We start from the raw sequence: 18655 nt of genomic DNA, 5'->3' as shown, positions 1-18655 counted from the left end.
TCGACGGAGTCGATGAAGAAGCGGGTTTGGTCGTTTTCGTTGGTACGGCCGCCATTTTAGGTGTGCTCGAATCCATAAGTTTCGGTTTCGATTTTGGGTCAGCCATTTTAGGTGTCGTCGATACCGTAGGTTTCGGTTTCGATAAGGCCTGCCCAGCAAGTTTGTCCGTGGCCGGGCCGGAAGGCGGGGCCGTGGCTTGCGGTACGGGGTCTAGGGTAAGGCCGACAGGCGATCCCGTGACCCGATCTCGATCTTCGTAACCTTCGGGGCATAGCTCGTCCCCCGAGCTATCTTCCGCGGCCCCATAAACCTCTTCGACGTCCCCTACCTCTTCGACGTATTCAAGGCCTTGACCCCCGACTCCGTCGTCGTGTTCCGGATCTGCCTCGACCTCCGTCTCGGGCGGGGAGATTTGAAGATGATGGCTCTGATCCTCGTCTTCCTGGTCGCCGAAGATGTTTTCTGGATCTGGGGCCGCTTGTCTGGCCTCAAGGCGCACCGCGCGCCGAATCTTGAGTGTTTTCTTGGACCTGAACTTTGCACAGGCCCTGCAGTTGCCGTCGTCGTGGTCTGGCGAAAGGCATTTGTTACAGACCGGGTGCAGGTCTATATGTGGGTATTTGGACCCACAGAGCGGACAGAGCTGAAACGGACTCCGCTCCATGCTGTAAAGTCGCAGTCGTGTCGCGATGAGAAGGCCCCGACGTCCGAAGAGTGTAAGCACTCCGCTGATTCCGACTCCAAGAGACGGAAGAACTCGAGACCGCACGCAAACAATACCGACGCGAAGAAATACAAGGCCTTTTGGCCGTTGAAAGTTAGTTTTTCACGGTTCCGACAGAGAGACGTCGAGACCGCATCCGAACCCAATGGCGGAAAAAAACAATCTGGGGATGGAGCCGATGCCCATGCGCACTGTAGTCCAGGGGAGGAGCCACCTATCTCAGGATACTTCGAAGACTCTTCCAGGACAACAATGTGCGATCATCCGGACCCAACACTAGGCGGCGATCTAATGCTAATATATGAATTTAGCAGCCCACATGCCTCGAACATATATATATATACACACACACACACACAAAACATTCTCCTGACCGCCAGATACGTGACGGGCGAAATGCAGGTGCAGACCTCTTTGAAACTCCTTGGAATCACGGACCACCACACAAGATCAAGGTGCAAGCAGTGTAGCTAGTTTATTTGGCATAAAGAGACAAGTGTCTTTCCATGACGCGTTTCGCTCTACGAAGGAGCTTGACACACACACACACACACAGTCTTTGGTCTGAAGGTACCTCATAACTACTCCTTGGCCCACAATGCACAAGGACGACTCAACTTCAGACAGTTTTCACAAATGGGTAAGTAATGTACGTGGAATGTAGCAAAGTAGAACAAGGAAGGTGTATGGTGCATTGTGACTAACTCATGTGAAAACATCTTCGCTGATTGCTCCCTTACAGGGAAGTGTGAAGGGGCATGAGAATCTACAAAAACTACAAACAGATGGACACGGGCGAAGGATCATTTTCCGATTGTAACATGTGCTTCTTATAGCTCCCATGCTCCGCATAGGTGAACAGCAGTATACTGCCATTAGCAAGTATCTAGCAAGAAAAATCTGTTTTGAATTCAATTTTCAATACTATTTGGCCAATTAAAGCCTTTTGACGGGCTTAAATGTCCTACAAATAACTAATGAACGTGTGCGACATTGACAATGTAGCAGCTTTGCAAAAATCTGCTCTTAGCAGGTTTCCCAAGAAGGTCGTAGCTTACTCCCTTCTAGTGGAAAGTACACGGAGCACTGAATGCAGTGAGCACTCAACTTTAGCACGGCACGCCGGAATGCACTGAACTATCCACTTGGCTATAGAACACTTATCAGGCGGAGTTTGACAGAATCACCAACTTGTTGCTGTGCATTGCGGATGGATTCTGTCCTACCAATGTAGTACATTCTTCTTTTGACATTGAAAGCATAGAATGCCCTTTCTGCCACTGTTTCCTGGTGTGGGAAGAAACATGAAAAGAGGAACCCACCTTAAGACGACATTTTTGATCTGTCCCAGGACAGTTCTTTATGCTATGCAGGCGGAGTAAGATGCTTCCTCAGCCACAGATTAATGATGGCCTAGCCACAGGAATTTTACATTACATATAGGGCTGATTTGGACCCTCCTTTCCCAAGTCCTTTTCCTATGACCTGGTCCTCAGCAAACTCCTCTGGTCCAATTCGCCTGGGACTAAGTCGAGGTAAAAGTGGCAATGTTGAGTTCTTTAATGCCGTTAGTTGAAAAACTCAATCATCTTGGAGCTTGAGATGAACACTCAAACTCGATGGTGGAAAAAATAATCTTAGGTGGAGTCTGATATGGTGCATGGTGGGCTAAGCGAGTGGTCATGAGATACCTTGAGGCCAAAGACAAACAAAGTACAAAACTCCATGCCCAAAGATGGCAGGGATATGCAGAGCTACTGCCACATGCTACAAAATTTATATTTCACTAGCGGGGTGCAAAAGCTAATTTGGAAATGTTTTAATTCACAAACGTGCACTCACCAGAAAAGAGAGGTGGATGCTCAGGGAGAAATCTGCAATAAGACTGTCCACCAGAAGAGTTACCAAACGTCTGATGGACACTTCCATCTGCAGATTCCTCACCTTGTGAACCAGTACCAAAGCAATACCCACTGTAAGCAGGAGTGTGTGCAGGACAGAGCAAGCAAAAATGATCATCTAAGAACTTGGGAGTCGATGCAGCAGTGCTTGGTAAGAGTATGAACAGAAACCCACTTGGTAGATATTTAAAACAGGAACGTCTTGAGTGAATGCCTTTGCCTTGGTGGAGTAAGCCTGAAGGTCCCCTGGAGACTTACTTGGCCAGGGCATATGTTTGATGCAGAGGAAAATCCATCAGGACAAGGTCTGTTTTTTCATCGCCTTTCCTTTATTCACACCAGCGGAACCCAACAGCAAATAATCCACTGGTACCCCTCTCAACACAAACTAAAGGCATGCAGTTTAGTCAACTGGTATAACCTGCCTCTCCTCTTTAACCCGTGTACCGCAGCGAATATTCCGCAACGGTGCAGGCGTTCTGAAGGGTGGGCGGGGCTGGGTCGGCCAACGGTCGTGCGCAGCACCAAGGAGGGAGTGCTCGCGTCGGCCAACGCGAGCACGGAACGGGTTAAAGGATATGGGAAAGAAAAGGCAAAGGAAGTGCGATGGACTGCTGCAAGTGAAAAGATGACGACACTTTCAGGAGAAAGGATAGATGCAAGTCAAGAACACATGAGGAATAAAAAATTAATGTGGAGGCTAAACCGAAAAAGCCTGCAGCTCACTGAAGCGATCCGTAAAAGTGATGGCAATGAGAAATACTTTTCAGAGTGAAGAGTCTTAGATAACTGCGTAGAGGCTCAAAAGGAGCATATATTAAGATATCTGCGTCATAATTAACGGGTGGGGAAAACGCATGAAAGTTCCTTCAGAAAGTACACTGCAATGGGTGATTAGAATAAGTGTTGACAGTCGTGTGAGGGGACAGGGAATCCCACGCTGCCTCCGCTCCTGGTCAGGTCTTGAGTTTCCTGCTGCTCTCCAGGAGGAGGAGGAAGGCAGCCTCCCCTCCCCTCAGCCAACAACGCTGCGATGGCAGCGTTGTGATTGGCGAGAGCCAGGTGCCTAAGGGGATGCCATTTTCTCGAAGTAGGCTGCATGCAGTGTACATAGAGAAAATGCAGAGTGCGAATGACTTTGGTCGGCACAGCATTGGGCAAGCAAATCCTCCCCGACCCGCCCACTCGCCCCCAACCAGGCATACCTTTCTGCTTTCTCGCATTGCGAGAAAGCAATGGGGCGACGCTCCTTCGCCCTAATGGAGGAGCCGCCCCACTGTTGATTCAGCAAATGGGTGAAGGTGAAAAGGTCTGATTAACTATGATCGCAGCAAAACTCTGCAACACGAAAAGCATATCAAATAATCTAGCCTTCAGGATGTCAGACTGCTTTACATCAGATGGCAAAACCAATTGAGAAATTGCTATGAAGGGCAGAGAGCAGCCAAAATACCCTCTACCCTCCTCACATGTAGATCTAAATCCCTTAGGTTGGTTCCGCACAATCACCATGAAGTGTCCACCGTGAAAGCTCAGGTGCAGGAGCTTGAATTGCTGCTGGGACAAGCGCTTGTTCCTAATAGAAAACTGAAATGGAGGGCAGATGTACAGGGTCAGTAGTTCAAAGTAAAAGGCCCTCTTGGCACAATCTGAGGCTACCAGAATCACATGTGCCTGGGCCTGCCCAACTCTATTTAGGCTCGATAGAGCCACGTCGGATGTAGAAATGCATGCAGAGGGCCAGACTCTGGAGGCGAAAAACCACAGCGACTCTGCAAGGCCTGCTGTGCAGATTGAGTAGGCCGTCGCTGGAGATACGCGAAGCTCCTTCACTATCTTATTTTCTGTACGGTTGATAGAATTGACTAGCAGAACACTGTAGCCACAATGAGCGGGCCATAGTTCGCCTGTCTTTAAACTTCTCCAAGACAATTTTCAGCTTTTTTCCCCATCAAAGAGCCTAGACTATCAAATGGAAAGTGCACTAGGAAAGCTAGGCAATCCAAAAACCCAGTGTAATGCATTCAGGCATGTCTTCTTAGAATAATTCTGGAGCCCATAGCATGGAAGACACAATCCATAGTGTCCAGACCTTAATGTATTGTGCATGTGCTCAGGAAAGGAAGTCAATACTTTGTGCCATGTGCCAAACAGCAAGGAAAGACTAAGACAAACTGCTTTCAGGGAGCATAGTATCAAATGAACAGTGCAAAAGTTTTTTTTTTTTGCACAAGTGTCAATTGTTTTCGATTTGCTATTGGTGGAGAAGTTGGAAAACAATCCAGGATTACTCTGCTCATGGAAGCCTGCATTACAGGGCTTTACAGGGTTAGAAGACCCGACAAGAATTTTGTACTACTGGACGCTGGCCTCTGGCATCTCATAATAGGGCTACTCACAACTGGCACTGAAAGTCTTTGACCAAGTAGCCATGACTTGTCAGTCAGGGCATCGTTGAAAGGCAACAGGGGCTCAGTGGTCGAAGGCCCAGGTTGCAAAATTCCTGAAAGGAAGCCCAGCCCCAAGAACCCAGCACTGCAAAGAAGTTACTTTCCTCTCTAAGAGGCTTAAGCCTAAAGCCAAATCCATGCAGGCCTCCTGAGTGGTATTCAAGCTTCTGGAGTTTTGCAACTCCAGCGTCTGCCTGATGAAGTAAAAACAAGTTATTCGCATTTTTGTCATCATGCAGACCATAGTAGAGGCCATGAATGGCACCTGGAACAAATTTAAAAATGTCTTCCTGCCTCTAAAGGTACAGCTGACAAGGCATGGGAACAAGAAGGCCCTTATCCCCAACATTTTCCTTAGTAATTGATCACCTCAACATCAAACCGACTCTAGCCAAGGAAAGGGCAGGCTGGAGGCAGAAGCTGGCGACTGATCTTGAGTCACTGGTGGAAGACCGGAAAAGCAAGGGCTGTGGCAAAGGGGTGGAGATATGCCATGGTGTCATTGGCAGAAAAGGAGGACTTCATCCTACACCAGTCAGTGGCGGAGGTAAGGCCCATCAGCAGAAGTCTGACTGAAAGCCCCGGCTGGGCCCTGGGGCCAGACGTTGCACCAGAGAGCCAGGATGTATTTAAAGATCTGCAGCATGGCGTCAACCTACTGAGGACTCAACCGTGGTTAGGGAATTCTCGGTCTATTGGCTCCAAGTCAGGTGTCATGACCGCCGAATGCGCAATCCCCCAAGAAAGTTCAGGAGCTTTGGTTGTACTCCTAGAGTGTCTACCTCCACTTCCTCTGGGACTTCGGTCTTAAACCTACCAGTCCAGGGTGACCTTGTGTGTTCTGTGACAGACCCGGCGTCTCTGTGCCTGGTGGCCTCTGGGTGAATAAAACACTTCTCGTATGCCTAAGTTATGCTTGGTCCTGAGGCATCAGAGGCAGATTGTGTGCGGGCCCATCACCAACATCTGCTTCCGATACGCATGGCAGGGATTGAAAACTCATCTTAAAGGGAGCCATCCCTGCACATTGCCAACATTTGTTTAGGAATCTGAGAATCCAGTTAAAAACGTCAGCTGTGGGAGTCGAGCTTCATGCTAGTATCTTCAGGAGCAGAAAAAAGTAACCTACGTCTGAATGCTGCTCCTTGTCAACTGTGGAGGTGGGACTGAGTCGCAATGGAGGTCGACGAAACCACCAAGCAGCACATGCAAGAGCTATTGCAAGGGTTTCCAGATCCAGTGTGGTGCAAGGGGAGATTCACAAGGGCAGGACTCCTCAATTCGATGTATAAATCAAAATAGCATAACCAATATGTATCTGGGATGTTTAAGCATGATGGGAGCTCACTCTGTCTTTCCGACCGAACAGTTTCTGCTTTACTTTCCTTTCCTGTCTTTTTTTTTAATTGAATTTCTTCCTCTTCCTTTCTCTTCCAACAGCCTCTTGCCAGACCGGGGCATTACTTAAAGTTTGTCTGCTTTTATGTAATATATTGTTTTGACGGTCTATCTTGTGGCACATGAACCTTTCAATGCATTGACGTTGTGCATCTATCTAGCAGGATATATGAACACTTGCAGGACCTGGACAGTTGGCTCTTAGTCTCTTAGTCTCTTCTTGGGGTGCAGGACCGCGTGCATATACAAACATAACAATGGCACCATGGAAGGTGGCGACCTAACCGTTCGATTCACTGGAAGAAGCCTGACCAAAGGTAGAGTTGCGATCAGGAATTGGTACGTCATTCATGACGCTGCAGGAGGATATTTTAATAGCGCATTTGTGTAGCCTCGGCGTAGGGCAGATGGATAAGTGGGGAACAGGGGCTTTGGGTTCCATGCTGCAGATGTGCCAATAAACAGAGCCCTCCTTGCAGCCCAGGTCTGGTGGCTCAGTGCAGGGGCCTGTGTTCGAACTCACGGTCACAGGTTCAAATCCTAGCGGGTCCACTCAGCCTTTCATCCATCTGAGGTCGATAAAATGAGTACCATTGAATTGGGTAACTACAAACATCTGTTATCCAGCGCCAAGATACCCGTAGTGGTGATCGTGCGCTTTACAAATACACGTTATGTTAGTGCAACTGCCCTATTTTTCTTGCACTGGAATAGAACCTAAAAACACTGGCAAACTACAGATCTAGCACTGCCATGCTTTTAAAGAGAAACCAGAAAAAAAATGCTAGTCAACATATGCTAATAGCCTACTATTTATATTTTAGAAGTCTTTCTGGTGGGAGGACAACAGTATCCCAAGCTCTTTGGTCCACATCCATGTTCATTCCTTCACAGGCAGGTTCACACACGCTCTCACTTTGGGCACATGGAGCACATGCTCATCAAGTGCGGACGTAATCTGAACACAAAGTGCCAACCCCTGTCATTGTATGAGGCGAGTGATGGATTCCTTGGGACTACACTACACAATCAGGCTTGTGACACTGAAAGAGAAATTCTTTATTACTTAAATACTATTATGAGCCAGGCATTTATAATAAAGGACATGTATACTCTGTGGCATCAGCAAGGATGTTTTACCATCCGTGCCATCGTATCTGCTGCTACAGATTCCCAGCAGACCTCGTGCGTGAGTACCAGTAAGGAGGGCAGGACTAACTGCTGCTTGGCAGAACCCTACATTTCAATCAACGTCTGCATCAGTCATCTGATTTGTACCAGAATGTCAAAGTTTGCCATCCTTGAGAAACGCAGAGTAGAGCCTTCCACAACCCGAGCCCTCCTTTGAGCCTGGAAAATGACGAGGCCATGCTGGGTGCTCTGCTATCCAAAACCAGCCAGTGGGAGTGAAAGCAAGTGCCCCATGCCCCTGAATAGGAGGGTGGAGGAAGGCAAGGAGAGGGCTTGTGTGATAGACAGCGAGGATTCACCCTCGTGGTACGCAAGCCTCTATCTCCAGTCTGCACCAAAGGACGCGTTTGGATAGCAGCCCGAGAGCCGCGGCGCCCTCGCCAGCTTTGGGAGTATCACTAGGATATGACGACCAGCGCGCTTCGAAGGCCGGGAGTGAATCACGGAGAGGATATCCTGCCTGGACATTGGAAGCCCAGACCTCGGCTGTTCTCATCTAGAGAGCACATTTTCCTAAATCGAATTGCATTAGATGGAAAATGCTCCTTTAGGATATCTGGAAAGTGTGTGTGGCCTGAGCTCGTAAGCAGCAAAGTCCCACATGCATGGCGAGCCACAAACTACACACAGGCCTCAACCATAGTCATGACTGACGAGGCAACCTAAAGTGGGGGAACCGTAGGTAAACGTTGTAATGAAGCGCCGAGGAGGTCGCCAATGGACCACTATTTACAACAGATACTTGCTCAACAGAGAGGTAAGAACACCTTGGGTACAGCTGGTGACATTTCATATATTGTAACATGTTGCTTCTAGAGGCTGGACTCAACGTAGGTCTTGCTTTTCGTAACTGAGGACGTTGTCCAGACCAGCAGTGTTCACTTTTCTGAAGTCCAGCTCATCAAATAGATGCATAAATACTCCCTCATTCCATGAGGACCGCTGTAGCACCACCCTGTAGCGGTACATAAAAGGCCCTCGATTGCAAATGCACTTAAGGAGCTGCTTGCATTTTTATAAACAGATCCACCACTCCAGTCGCCAGCCCCATACGCTACTTCAACGACTCGCAGACTTGCACATTCCCTTTTGCGAAGCCCTGCACCCTCTGTAAGTGCACCCAAACAGCTGCCTCCCAGTAACAACACTGCACAACTGATTACACAAAGCACTTAGCCCAATTATCCCCAAGTGTGGAGCACTTACAAAGGCGCACATGCCTGCAATCTGCCAGCCGGTCTCGCAGCTGCACCCCAGACTCCTGCTCGCCACTTCCAAGGACCACCATCCCTTGCCCCCAGCACTTACCCAACTCGTCCCACAGCTGCCGGCACTTGTCAGTCATGCCAGTGCCCTGCTGCCTCCAGAGGGACAGGCGCGGATCCGCCATGAACTGCTCCGTGATTAATGTTAGCATCCGGGCCCCATTGGAATCCCTCATCCGCAGCATCTCGCGCACCTGACGATGGAAATGGAGAAGAGCCTGGTTACCACGGTAACAAAGGCAAGACCAGAATCAAGTATCCTCCAAATACAATCGAGCCCGAGATCCTTTCCAATCCCCACAAATACAATGGAAGAGTGAGAGGCAGCCCCACTGCGGACAGAGGAAGGGAAAGAAGCACGAGGCGCATTGTCAATGCAGGGCCACAAAGAAGGACAACATACGCTGGCCGCCAACACAATGGAAGCCTGGCCTGCACCCCACAAGCCCAATGCTCCCAGTGGCTCCAAACACATGAGTGATCAATGGAAGCCTGGCCTGCACCACACAAGCCCAATGCTCCCAGTGGCTCCAAACACATGAGTGATCAATGGAAGCCTGGCCTGCACCACACAAGCCCAATGCTCCCAGTGGCTCCAAACACATGAGTGATCAATGGAAGCCTGGCCTGCACCACACAAGCCCAATGCTCCCAGTGGCTCCAAACACATGAGTGATCAATGGAAGCCTGGCCTGCACCCCACAAGCCCAATGCTCCCAGTGGCTCCAAACACATGAGTGATCAATGGAAGCCTGGCCTGCACCCCACAAGCCCAATGCTCCCAGTGGCTCCAAACACATGAGTGATCAATGGAAGCCTGGCCTGCGCCACACAAGCCCAATGCTCCCAGTGGCTCCAAACACATGAGTGATCAATGGAAGCCTGGCCTGCGCCACACAAGCCCAATGCTCCCAGTGGCTCCAAACACATGAGTGATCAATGGAAGCCTGGCCTGCGCCACACAAGCCCAATGCTCCCAGTGGCTCCAAACACATGAGTGATCAATGGAAGCCTGGCCTGCGCCACACAAGCCCAATGCTCCCAGTGGCTCCAAACACATGAGTGATCAATGGAAGCCTGGCCTGCACCCCACAAGCCCAATGCTCCCAGTGGCTCCAAACACATGAGTGATCAATGGAAGCCTGGCCTGCGCCACACAAGCCCAATGCTCCCAGTGGCTCCAAACACATGAGTGATCAATGGAAGCCTGGCCTGCGCCACACAAGCCCAATGCTCCCAGTGGCTCCAAACACATGAGTGATCAATGGAAGCCTGGCCTGCGCCACACAAGCCCAATGCTCCCAGTGGCTCCAAACACATGAGTGATCAATGGAAGCCTGGCCTGCGCCACACAAGCCCAATGCTCCCAGTGGCTCCAAACACATGAGTGATCAATGGAAGCCTGGCCTGCGCCACACAAGCCCAATGCTCCCAGTGGCTCCAAACACATGAGTGATCAATGGAAGCCTGGCCTGCACCACACAAGCCCAATGCTCCCAGTGGCTCCAAACACATGAGTGATCAATGGAAGCCTGGCCTGCACCACACAAGCCCAATGCTCCCAGTGGCTCCAAAGACATGAGTGATCACCCGCCGGCTATGAAAACCATCAGGCACTTGGTCGCAGGCACACTATGCACCCGGTGGCTGCACTTTAAGCGTTTAGTAGATGAACGATGGTTATGTGAAACCCATGGCTGACAAGACACCGGCCCACCACAGTGTGGAGTGAAAGGTCAAAGGGATGTTGCCGGCACTTCCTCACCTTGGCAAACATGGAGTTGAGCTGCTTCCCGGAACCGTAGTAGCCGCCCTGCGACAGGAACAACTTCACCTGCTCCCTCACCTGCTCCTCGTCCAGATGCCAACAGTTTTCATCGTCTATGCTGGCCCCGGCAGTGGGATCTGGGGCACCTGCACAATGAGAGAAGATCATCAACATCACAGCACACGACAAGGGTGGAAGGAGCAGCATCGGGCTCGGCTCTGGAGGATCCGCTGCTACTAGTAGTTTAATACTACACTTGATCACTCTACAGAAAGACCACCGTAAGGACAGAGCCATTCCTCAAAACATGACATCTACTCACAGAATGAGCCTGAGTCTATTGGGCTGGCCACCCTGGAATTCCTCCATCTGAAGAAAACTTACTGACAGTGTCGTAGAGGGAGTCACTGATTTTTTTAAATCTTACTTACTTTTCAATGACCATGTGGTGGCAAAGTTCCATGTAGGAAAGCAGCACATATTAGAGGGTTGGCTAGCAAATACAAGGCCACTGGACTGAAAAGCTCAATGAACAGTAGGCCTTATACAGCCAGGCAGCCCTGGGCACCTCCCAGGTGACAAGAAAGCCACTAACCCAATTATTTGCTTGAAGTTGACAGTCTGCCGAGTTCAGCACTTGTATCAGGTATCCTTGGTATCTATCGGGCTACTGGGCACAAAAACGATCAAACAAGCCATCAATACACCCAGGGCTAGCCCAATCGACCACCGTACCTTTACTCAAGGCTAAAAGCAGAAGGCTAACATTAGGTCGTCTTACAGTGCACACCTCACAGCATACAGCATACAGGCAGGGTACTTAAAAATCAAAACCGTGCAGTCGTGTGGGCCATTCCCTGAAACTAGAGAGCCAACTGGTCGTTGCCCTTCAAAGCTAGTCCTGGAAATAATTTTTCAATCGATAATGCAAATAATTAAACGTATTTTCCAGGGGGAAATAAAAAGATCAAACACGACAGCAGGTAAATGCCAGCAGATCGAAAGTTTTGAATAACTCACTTATTCAAACATTGGAATCTCTGGTTTATTCATAATTTTCCTGGTTATAATATACACTATGCAATTCTCTCCATTCAATGAGAGTTCCAATGCCATGACCCTACCTCTAAGTGTCAAACTAACATTTGTTTCTTTAATTTTTAGGTGTCGTCTACGGACAGACGTACACCGGGCTGTTGTCAAAAGACCTCTTGTTAATCATACCAAAACTTAGAGGGCCTTTTGGCAGTCCATTTCTGAACACTGCTTGGTTTCCTTCTACCTCATTTGCTTGAATTAGGTTTTGCCTGAGACATTACATGCGCTGTAGGTGAAAGCTTAAAACTGGCTTAGAGCCGGCCCAATATTTACCATCGGTTGGCTTAAATGTCCCTCTCATTTCCTTGTTTCTTATTGGTCAAGCCTCCTGCAGCCTCCCGAGCCTCTGTTCTGTCCCTTTCGTGGAGCATGGACCATAATGCTTTGCAGGGCCTTTGGTTGGGATTGTATTTATGCCAATAACTGTGCTTGGGGTGGTCCTAAGAGGATGGCCCACCACCGAAGTTCAACAAGATGTGCTTTTTGTTTATGCTCTTTGTGTTCAAGGCATCTGCTTGGTGCTCCCCCTAGGTTAGGGGGATCTCAAAATCATTACCTCTCTCATTGCCTAATACTTACATTGAATAAGTTCACTTTTGTGAATTAGTTATATGCTTTTTAGCATGTAAATTTTTTTATCAAAGCATTTCAGGTTGTTGTTGATTTAGCTGCTACACTGTGATTAAGTACAGTTTTTGTACTGTGCTATGTGCAATTTGCAAACTACGTATGCCCAGGGTTACTATAGAGGTGTCCTATCACTTTTTAGGTTGTCGAAGAGAAGATTGTAAATCTCTCTACAGTGGTTTACTAATGGCTGGGCATTGATTAGGCTGACTATTAACAGCACTGGCGTCTTGCATTCTGATTTGGGTTGTTGGAAATATCTGTATCATACAACAGGTCTAATTTGTTTTACTAAGGTGGGTTACTTTCTCTAGTAGTATTAGTGGATCAGTGCCCTTCAGAAGAGTAGTAACTCTCAAGCCTATGAAAATGAACTCTAGCGCATGGGGGTAACATAGACGTCCTCAGGCACTCTGGCGCGCCATTCAGCGAGTAAAATAGCGGAGATGGTGATCTTGTTTCCCAGTGAATATAAGTTTCTGGGATGATTCCAATCTGCAGTGGTACAGTAACTTAAGAGAAGAATGAGACCGGAAGAAAGGAGAAAAAAAGCAATAATACACTAACTGAAAAGAACCATGTGTCCATAAACTCAAAGAATAATAATACTCTTTTGCTTCTATGAAGTGGCTGGAAGCCGTGCAACTTCTCAGTTTAAAGTCCACCTGGATAAAGCATGATCTTGGGCATGTACTGTCAAATTAGATTCTATAAATCCAGACTCATCCCTCTGCTGATCACCTCACCTTTCTGAAAGTCTAGTACTGGCAAGGGATCTTTCTCTGCCCGATGGCGAAACAATATGAACAAGAAAAATTGACAACTGTTTTTGTAAACCTATGATATGCCTATAATAGACTAGTCTTGAAAGGGAGGATTCATCCTTACATATGATGGACTGTTTTACTTGCACCAATAGGTTTCACCTTTCCCAAGTGTAAATCCAAGTTCACCACAACATAATTGTATGTACGCCTCCGAAGCTCATTCACAGTGCCCAGCGTTTCCCACACTATCAATCATGCCTATCAAGAGTGTTAGCCATGTTTGACCCTCAACAAAGATGTTTGTGCATTAGATTGGTGCTGTAGTGCAGCCCAGTCAAAGCTCGAGCAGTGTGCTTGAAGGTAGAGGGTGTTAGCTTCCAACCATAATCCAATTACTTTTTCAGAGGTTGTGCATGTTGTCATGGGGCCTTTTTAATCTTGGTTCGCTTCCAAGTTCAAACAATCAATGGTAAAGCCAATAGGAATCACAAGTTGCAAGCTATTGGCAAGGCCACTGCTCGTTTTTAAAGCATTGTGTGAAGAAAAGGAAACCAATATCTTAAAGTATCTCAAAACAGTACTTTGAATTCAGTGTTTTCAATCGTTATAAATGCAGGAACTCTGAACATGTTTTAAAAGTAAATAAGGAGTTGGCAGAACTTAACCCCTTCCCTGCGGGGCTAATTCCCCCGCGGTCCTGGGGGGGCGCGCAGCGCCCCGGTGCTCGTGACGAGGTCAGCTCTTCATGAGCCACGGTGGCCGTGTGCTCGTGATGAGACCACGCCCGTTCCAATGTAACGCCCAGCACAGCAGTGGAATTATCCCCACATGGGCGCGGCGCAACGGTCATGACGAGCTGAGCTAGTCATGAGCACACGGCCACCGTGGCTCATGACGAGCTGAGCTCGTCATGAGCATGGGAGGGGTTAAAGAAAAAAGCAGGCCAATGCCCAATTCATTTCCGTGGGACTTTGAGATTAAACAAATGTTCCAGTCATTTGCTCCTCTGCAGTAAGTCTGGTAGTAGATTTATCAGCCTCCAGAAGAGACGTCCACTTTTCAATCATGGCAAGTAAATGTCCGACTCACAGGCCACCTGTGTGTAGCAGCCGGCTCCAACCCCCAACACCGTTAGAGCCGTTTGTGAGCCAAGGTCTGTGCTTTCATGGTGTATGTGAAATGCATGAATTAAAACAAAAACAATCCTTAAAGTCTGCTCTTCAGTCAGACCCTGACAAATACCTGGTGCTGTGCTTGTACAGACAAGATGTGAGGTGATGGTGGCAACCCAGCACAGGAGGCGGGTAGTTTAAGAGGGGGGAAGCACTACAATAGGGAGAGAGGAAGAAAACATGCACTCATGGAGTGCTTAACGAAACCATGAGTTCCCCCAAAACTCAGTTGTAGCATGATACAGGTCATCCAGTCAAATGAGGGCGAACAAGCTTTGCTCCTGGGAGGACAAACAAAAAGAAGGAAATCCTTTGAATAACCAGTTTTGGCAAAGTCAGTAAATTTCATATTTGCAAGATCTATTGGCTTTGTCTGTTTTTTTTAGACCCGTTTTACAGCAGCACCGGCTGCTGTGCAATCAAGGCTTAAAGAAGAAAAAAGCATAGGGTGTGGCCTGCGTTGACCGGGTCATAGCATTTAAAAAAGTTTTTAAGCCAGGTTGCACAGCAGGCTGCGCTAGTGTGCAATGTGTAAAGAGAAGAGAAAGATAAATCCTGCAGGAGTGTGCGGCGAATGGAAGAACACTAGCAGTGGACAGGTAGCAGTACTTAGTCCATGTAAGAATAATTTCAATGCATTTGACTCGTGAGGGAAATCTAGTAACGACTAGTTGAACTGCAGCTCTTTGTAGAATTATTCCGATATTGGATACTATAATATTCACTGCCACTGCTAATCTCGTCCCATAATGCTTTGCAGGGCCTTTGTTGGGAATGTATTTTTGCCAATAACTGTGCTTTGACGTGGTCCTAAGAGGATGGGACCACCACCAAATTGTTCAATAAGATGACCTTTTTGTTTAAGGCTTCTGCTTGGATCTCCCCCTAGGTTAGGGAGGTTCCCAAAATCATCACCTCTCTCACTGCTTGCTAAATTTTCAGTTTCATTTTTGTGAAAGTGATATTTGCTCTTTAGCATATAAAGATAGAGATACTTTAATCATCTTAATTGGCACTGTGCAATATGCCATTTGCAATTATTGTACAGTGCAGATAAGTACACAGTGCCATCAACTATGCAATTTGTGTACTACGCAAAGTTCAGTACTATGCAAAGTTCACAGTATACTACGTGCAGCTACGTGTAGTGCTACTACACAAACTACACCCAGGGTTACTCTATAGTTGAGGCAATTCCCCACGACTACTCACTAAGGAATGACCGACCATCTGTGCGAAAAGCATGGGAGCGTTAAAGCAATCATCGAGAAAAAGCCACTCACATATTTAGGTCTCGCCTAGGCAGCACTTGCATGGTCTCTGCGAGACATGCTGTACTCAGGATATAGGCTTTAAAAGATCCATCCATTTTCAAGGATTGCCCCTGTTACAGGTGTTGATAACTCAAAGCTTGTGAGCACTATTTCTTTCTTAACCCCTTCGGGGCTGATGACTAGCTCAGCTCGTCATGAGCGTAACGTGCCGTGCGCTGATGACGAGCTGAGCTCGTCATGTAACGCGGTAATTTGAAAAACGCAGCGCGAAAACCGCTAGCGCGCATGCGGTTAAAGCTGCAGGAGTCGAGACCAGTGCTCGTGGTTTACAGAGCTCTGATGTGAACAGGGCTGTAAATCTTGCTCTCATCTTGCCACATTTGCTGTTCATTCTAAGACCGAGGTCTGGTTTGGCTGCCGCTGCCGCCTCCTCCTCACTCCAGCTTTTGAATCGCAAGGTCTGGCGTCACCGTCCCTCCTTCCTATGATGCTGCTGCCTCAGTTTCAGAGCTCATCAAGTATTTGAAATGCAATAGGTCTCACATTTGCAAGAGTTTGAGCTAATGGCATTGTAAATGACAATGCCTTTTATTTATGTGTTTTGAAAACCTGGTGCGTAAACACGAACTTTGCACTTATAGTTGTTGCTTACGAGAAGCAAGGCTGGCAGTAACTGAGCCTCTTACTGCCAGCCACACTTCTCGTAAGCAAGGACTAAGTACAAAGTGCATGTTTAGGCACCGCTTGCAGGTTTTCAAGACACATATGTCCATGAGTTACCAGGTCAAGTAATATCAGCACATTGATGCTGCTGATGTCGCACACATCCTGAGAACTTCTGTAGCTGCCAGGACAGAAAAAAAACCTATATAACGGTTAGAAAAACTTGTATAAGTTAGATGGCTGGTGATAAGTGAGGAGAATGCCCAGAAGCAGAAGGGATAAAAAATTTAAGTGCAATAATGGTAAAAGGCACTGCATTTTAAACAAGCATTTGCAAAGCAAGAGGACACGCATTGGCAAGAGTTTGAGTTATTGGCATTGTAACGGACAATGCCTTTTATTTATGTGTTTTGAAAACCTGCATGTAGTGCGTAAACATACACTTTGAACTTATAGTCGTTGCTTAAGAAAAGCAAGGCTGGAAGTAAATGTGCATCTTTTACTTTGAAAAACACAGCATTTACAGTACATTTAAAGCAAGGCAGCCAGGCTGATGTCCCACCGCATCATCAGCACTGGCTGCCGGTCCATATAAGAATTCAACTGAAGAGACTATGAATTCTGCTTTGCGCGCCCCACAGCCCCCCACACCAAATTTGTTGTCACCACTAGCCCTGTGGTATACCCCATAAGAGTTGTGCTCTTTCATGCAACTTTGCCAGAACTCAAAAAAACTACTTGTCCCCAAAAGCTGTACTAATCTCCCCCTTGAAATAAATGCTATCACATCTTACATGTCACTCAGGAAACAGGAAGAAACGCACAACTCCAGAAACCCAACAATAGGACATTTCTGTCTAGTGGCAAGAAACCTATGAGCCACTTGCACTTTATAAAGCCTCAACATAGCATAAGAGTAGGTCAATCGAAGCTGCAGATTTAGAGAATGGGCTTACCTTTCTGTCGCTCTAAATAATTTGCTGGACTGTACGTAGAAGCATTATCCCACAGATGGTTGCAAACAAACAAGGTAAGAGTGCGCTTATACAGCACTTTAGTTCCTGCTCACTCCACACTGGCCTCCCTTTAAGGCACCCTACATACCATTGAAGGGATCATAAGGGTCTGAAGGGATAGGTAACCATCCTCCCTAACCTGATTGAACCCCACTGGTGCCCTTTGCAGCCAGCAACATCTTCAAAACCAGATGATTGATATAAAAGGCCGACATCTTCAAAACCAGATGATTGATATACAAGGCCGACATCTTCAAAACCAGATGATTGATATACAAGGTCGACATCTTCAAAACCAGATGAATGATATACAAGGCCAACATCTTCAAAACCAGATGATTGATGTTCAAGGCAAACATCTTCAAAACCAGATGATTGATATACAAGGCCAACATCTTCAAAACCAGATGAATGATATACAAGGCCAACATCTTCAAAACCAGATGATTGATATACAAGGCCGACATCTTCAAAACCAGATGATTGATATACAAGGCCAACATCTTCAAAACCAGATGAATGATATACAAGGCCAACATCTTCAAAACCAGATGATTGATGTTCAAGGCCAACATCTTCAAAACCAGATGAATGATATACAAGGCCAACATCTTCAAAACCAGATGAATGATATACAAGGCCAACGTCTTCAAAACCAGATGATTGATATACAAGGCCGACATCTTCAAAACCAGATGATTGATATACAAGGCCAACATCTTCAAAACCAGATGAATGATATACAAGGCCAACATCTTCAAAACCAGATGATTGATGTTCAAGGCAAACATCTTCAAAACCAGATGAATGATATACAAGGCCAACATCTTCAAAACCAGATGAATGACATACAAGGCCAACATCTTCAAAACCAGATGAATGATATACAAGGCAAACATCTTCAAAACCAGATGAATGATATACAAGGCCAACATCTTCAAAACCAGATGAATGATATACAAGGCCAACATCTTCAAAACCAGATGAATGATATACAAGGCCAACATCTTCAAAACCAGATGATTGATGTACAAGGCAAACATCTTCAAAACCAGATGATTGATATACAAGGCCAACATCTTCAAAACCAGATGAATGATATACAAGGCCAACATCTTCAAAACCAGATGAATGATATACAAGGCCAACATCTTCAAAACCAGATGAATGATATACAAGGCCAACATCTTCAAAACCAGATGATTGATATACAAGGCCGACATCTTCAAAACCAGATGATTGATATACAAGGCCAACATCTTCAAAACCAGATGATTGATATACAAGGCCAACATCTTCAAAACCAGATGATTGATATACAAGGCAAACATCTTCAAAACC

General features: G+C 46.9%; 1 protein-coding gene across 2 annotated transcripts in view; it reads right to left on the bottom strand.

The window, feature by feature from the left end:
• ZSWIM5 (zinc finger SWIM-type containing 5) overlaps positions 1 to 18655 on the bottom strand; it is a 304027-nt gene that overhangs the window by 91017 nt on the left and 194355 nt on the right. For both annotated transcript variants that reach the window (XM_078671759.1, XM_078671758.1), the window contains 2 exons: positions 10695 to 10843; positions 8973 to 9123 (listed from right to left, as the gene is read on the bottom strand). In XM_078671759.1, the coding sequence (XP_078527885.1) occupies positions 8973 to 9123; positions 10695 to 10843 (300 nt within the window). The remainder of the gene's footprint in view (positions 1 to 8972; positions 9124 to 10694; positions 10844 to 18655) is intronic.

This window comes from Lissotriton helveticus, chromosome 1_2 (assembly GCF_964261635.1).
Source record: "Lissotriton helveticus chromosome 1_2, aLisHel1.1, whole genome shotgun sequence".
NCBI lineage: Eukaryota > Metazoa > Chordata > Amphibia > Caudata > Salamandridae > Lissotriton > Lissotriton helveticus.
This window is presented reverse-complemented; position numbering and strand designations above follow the sequence as displayed.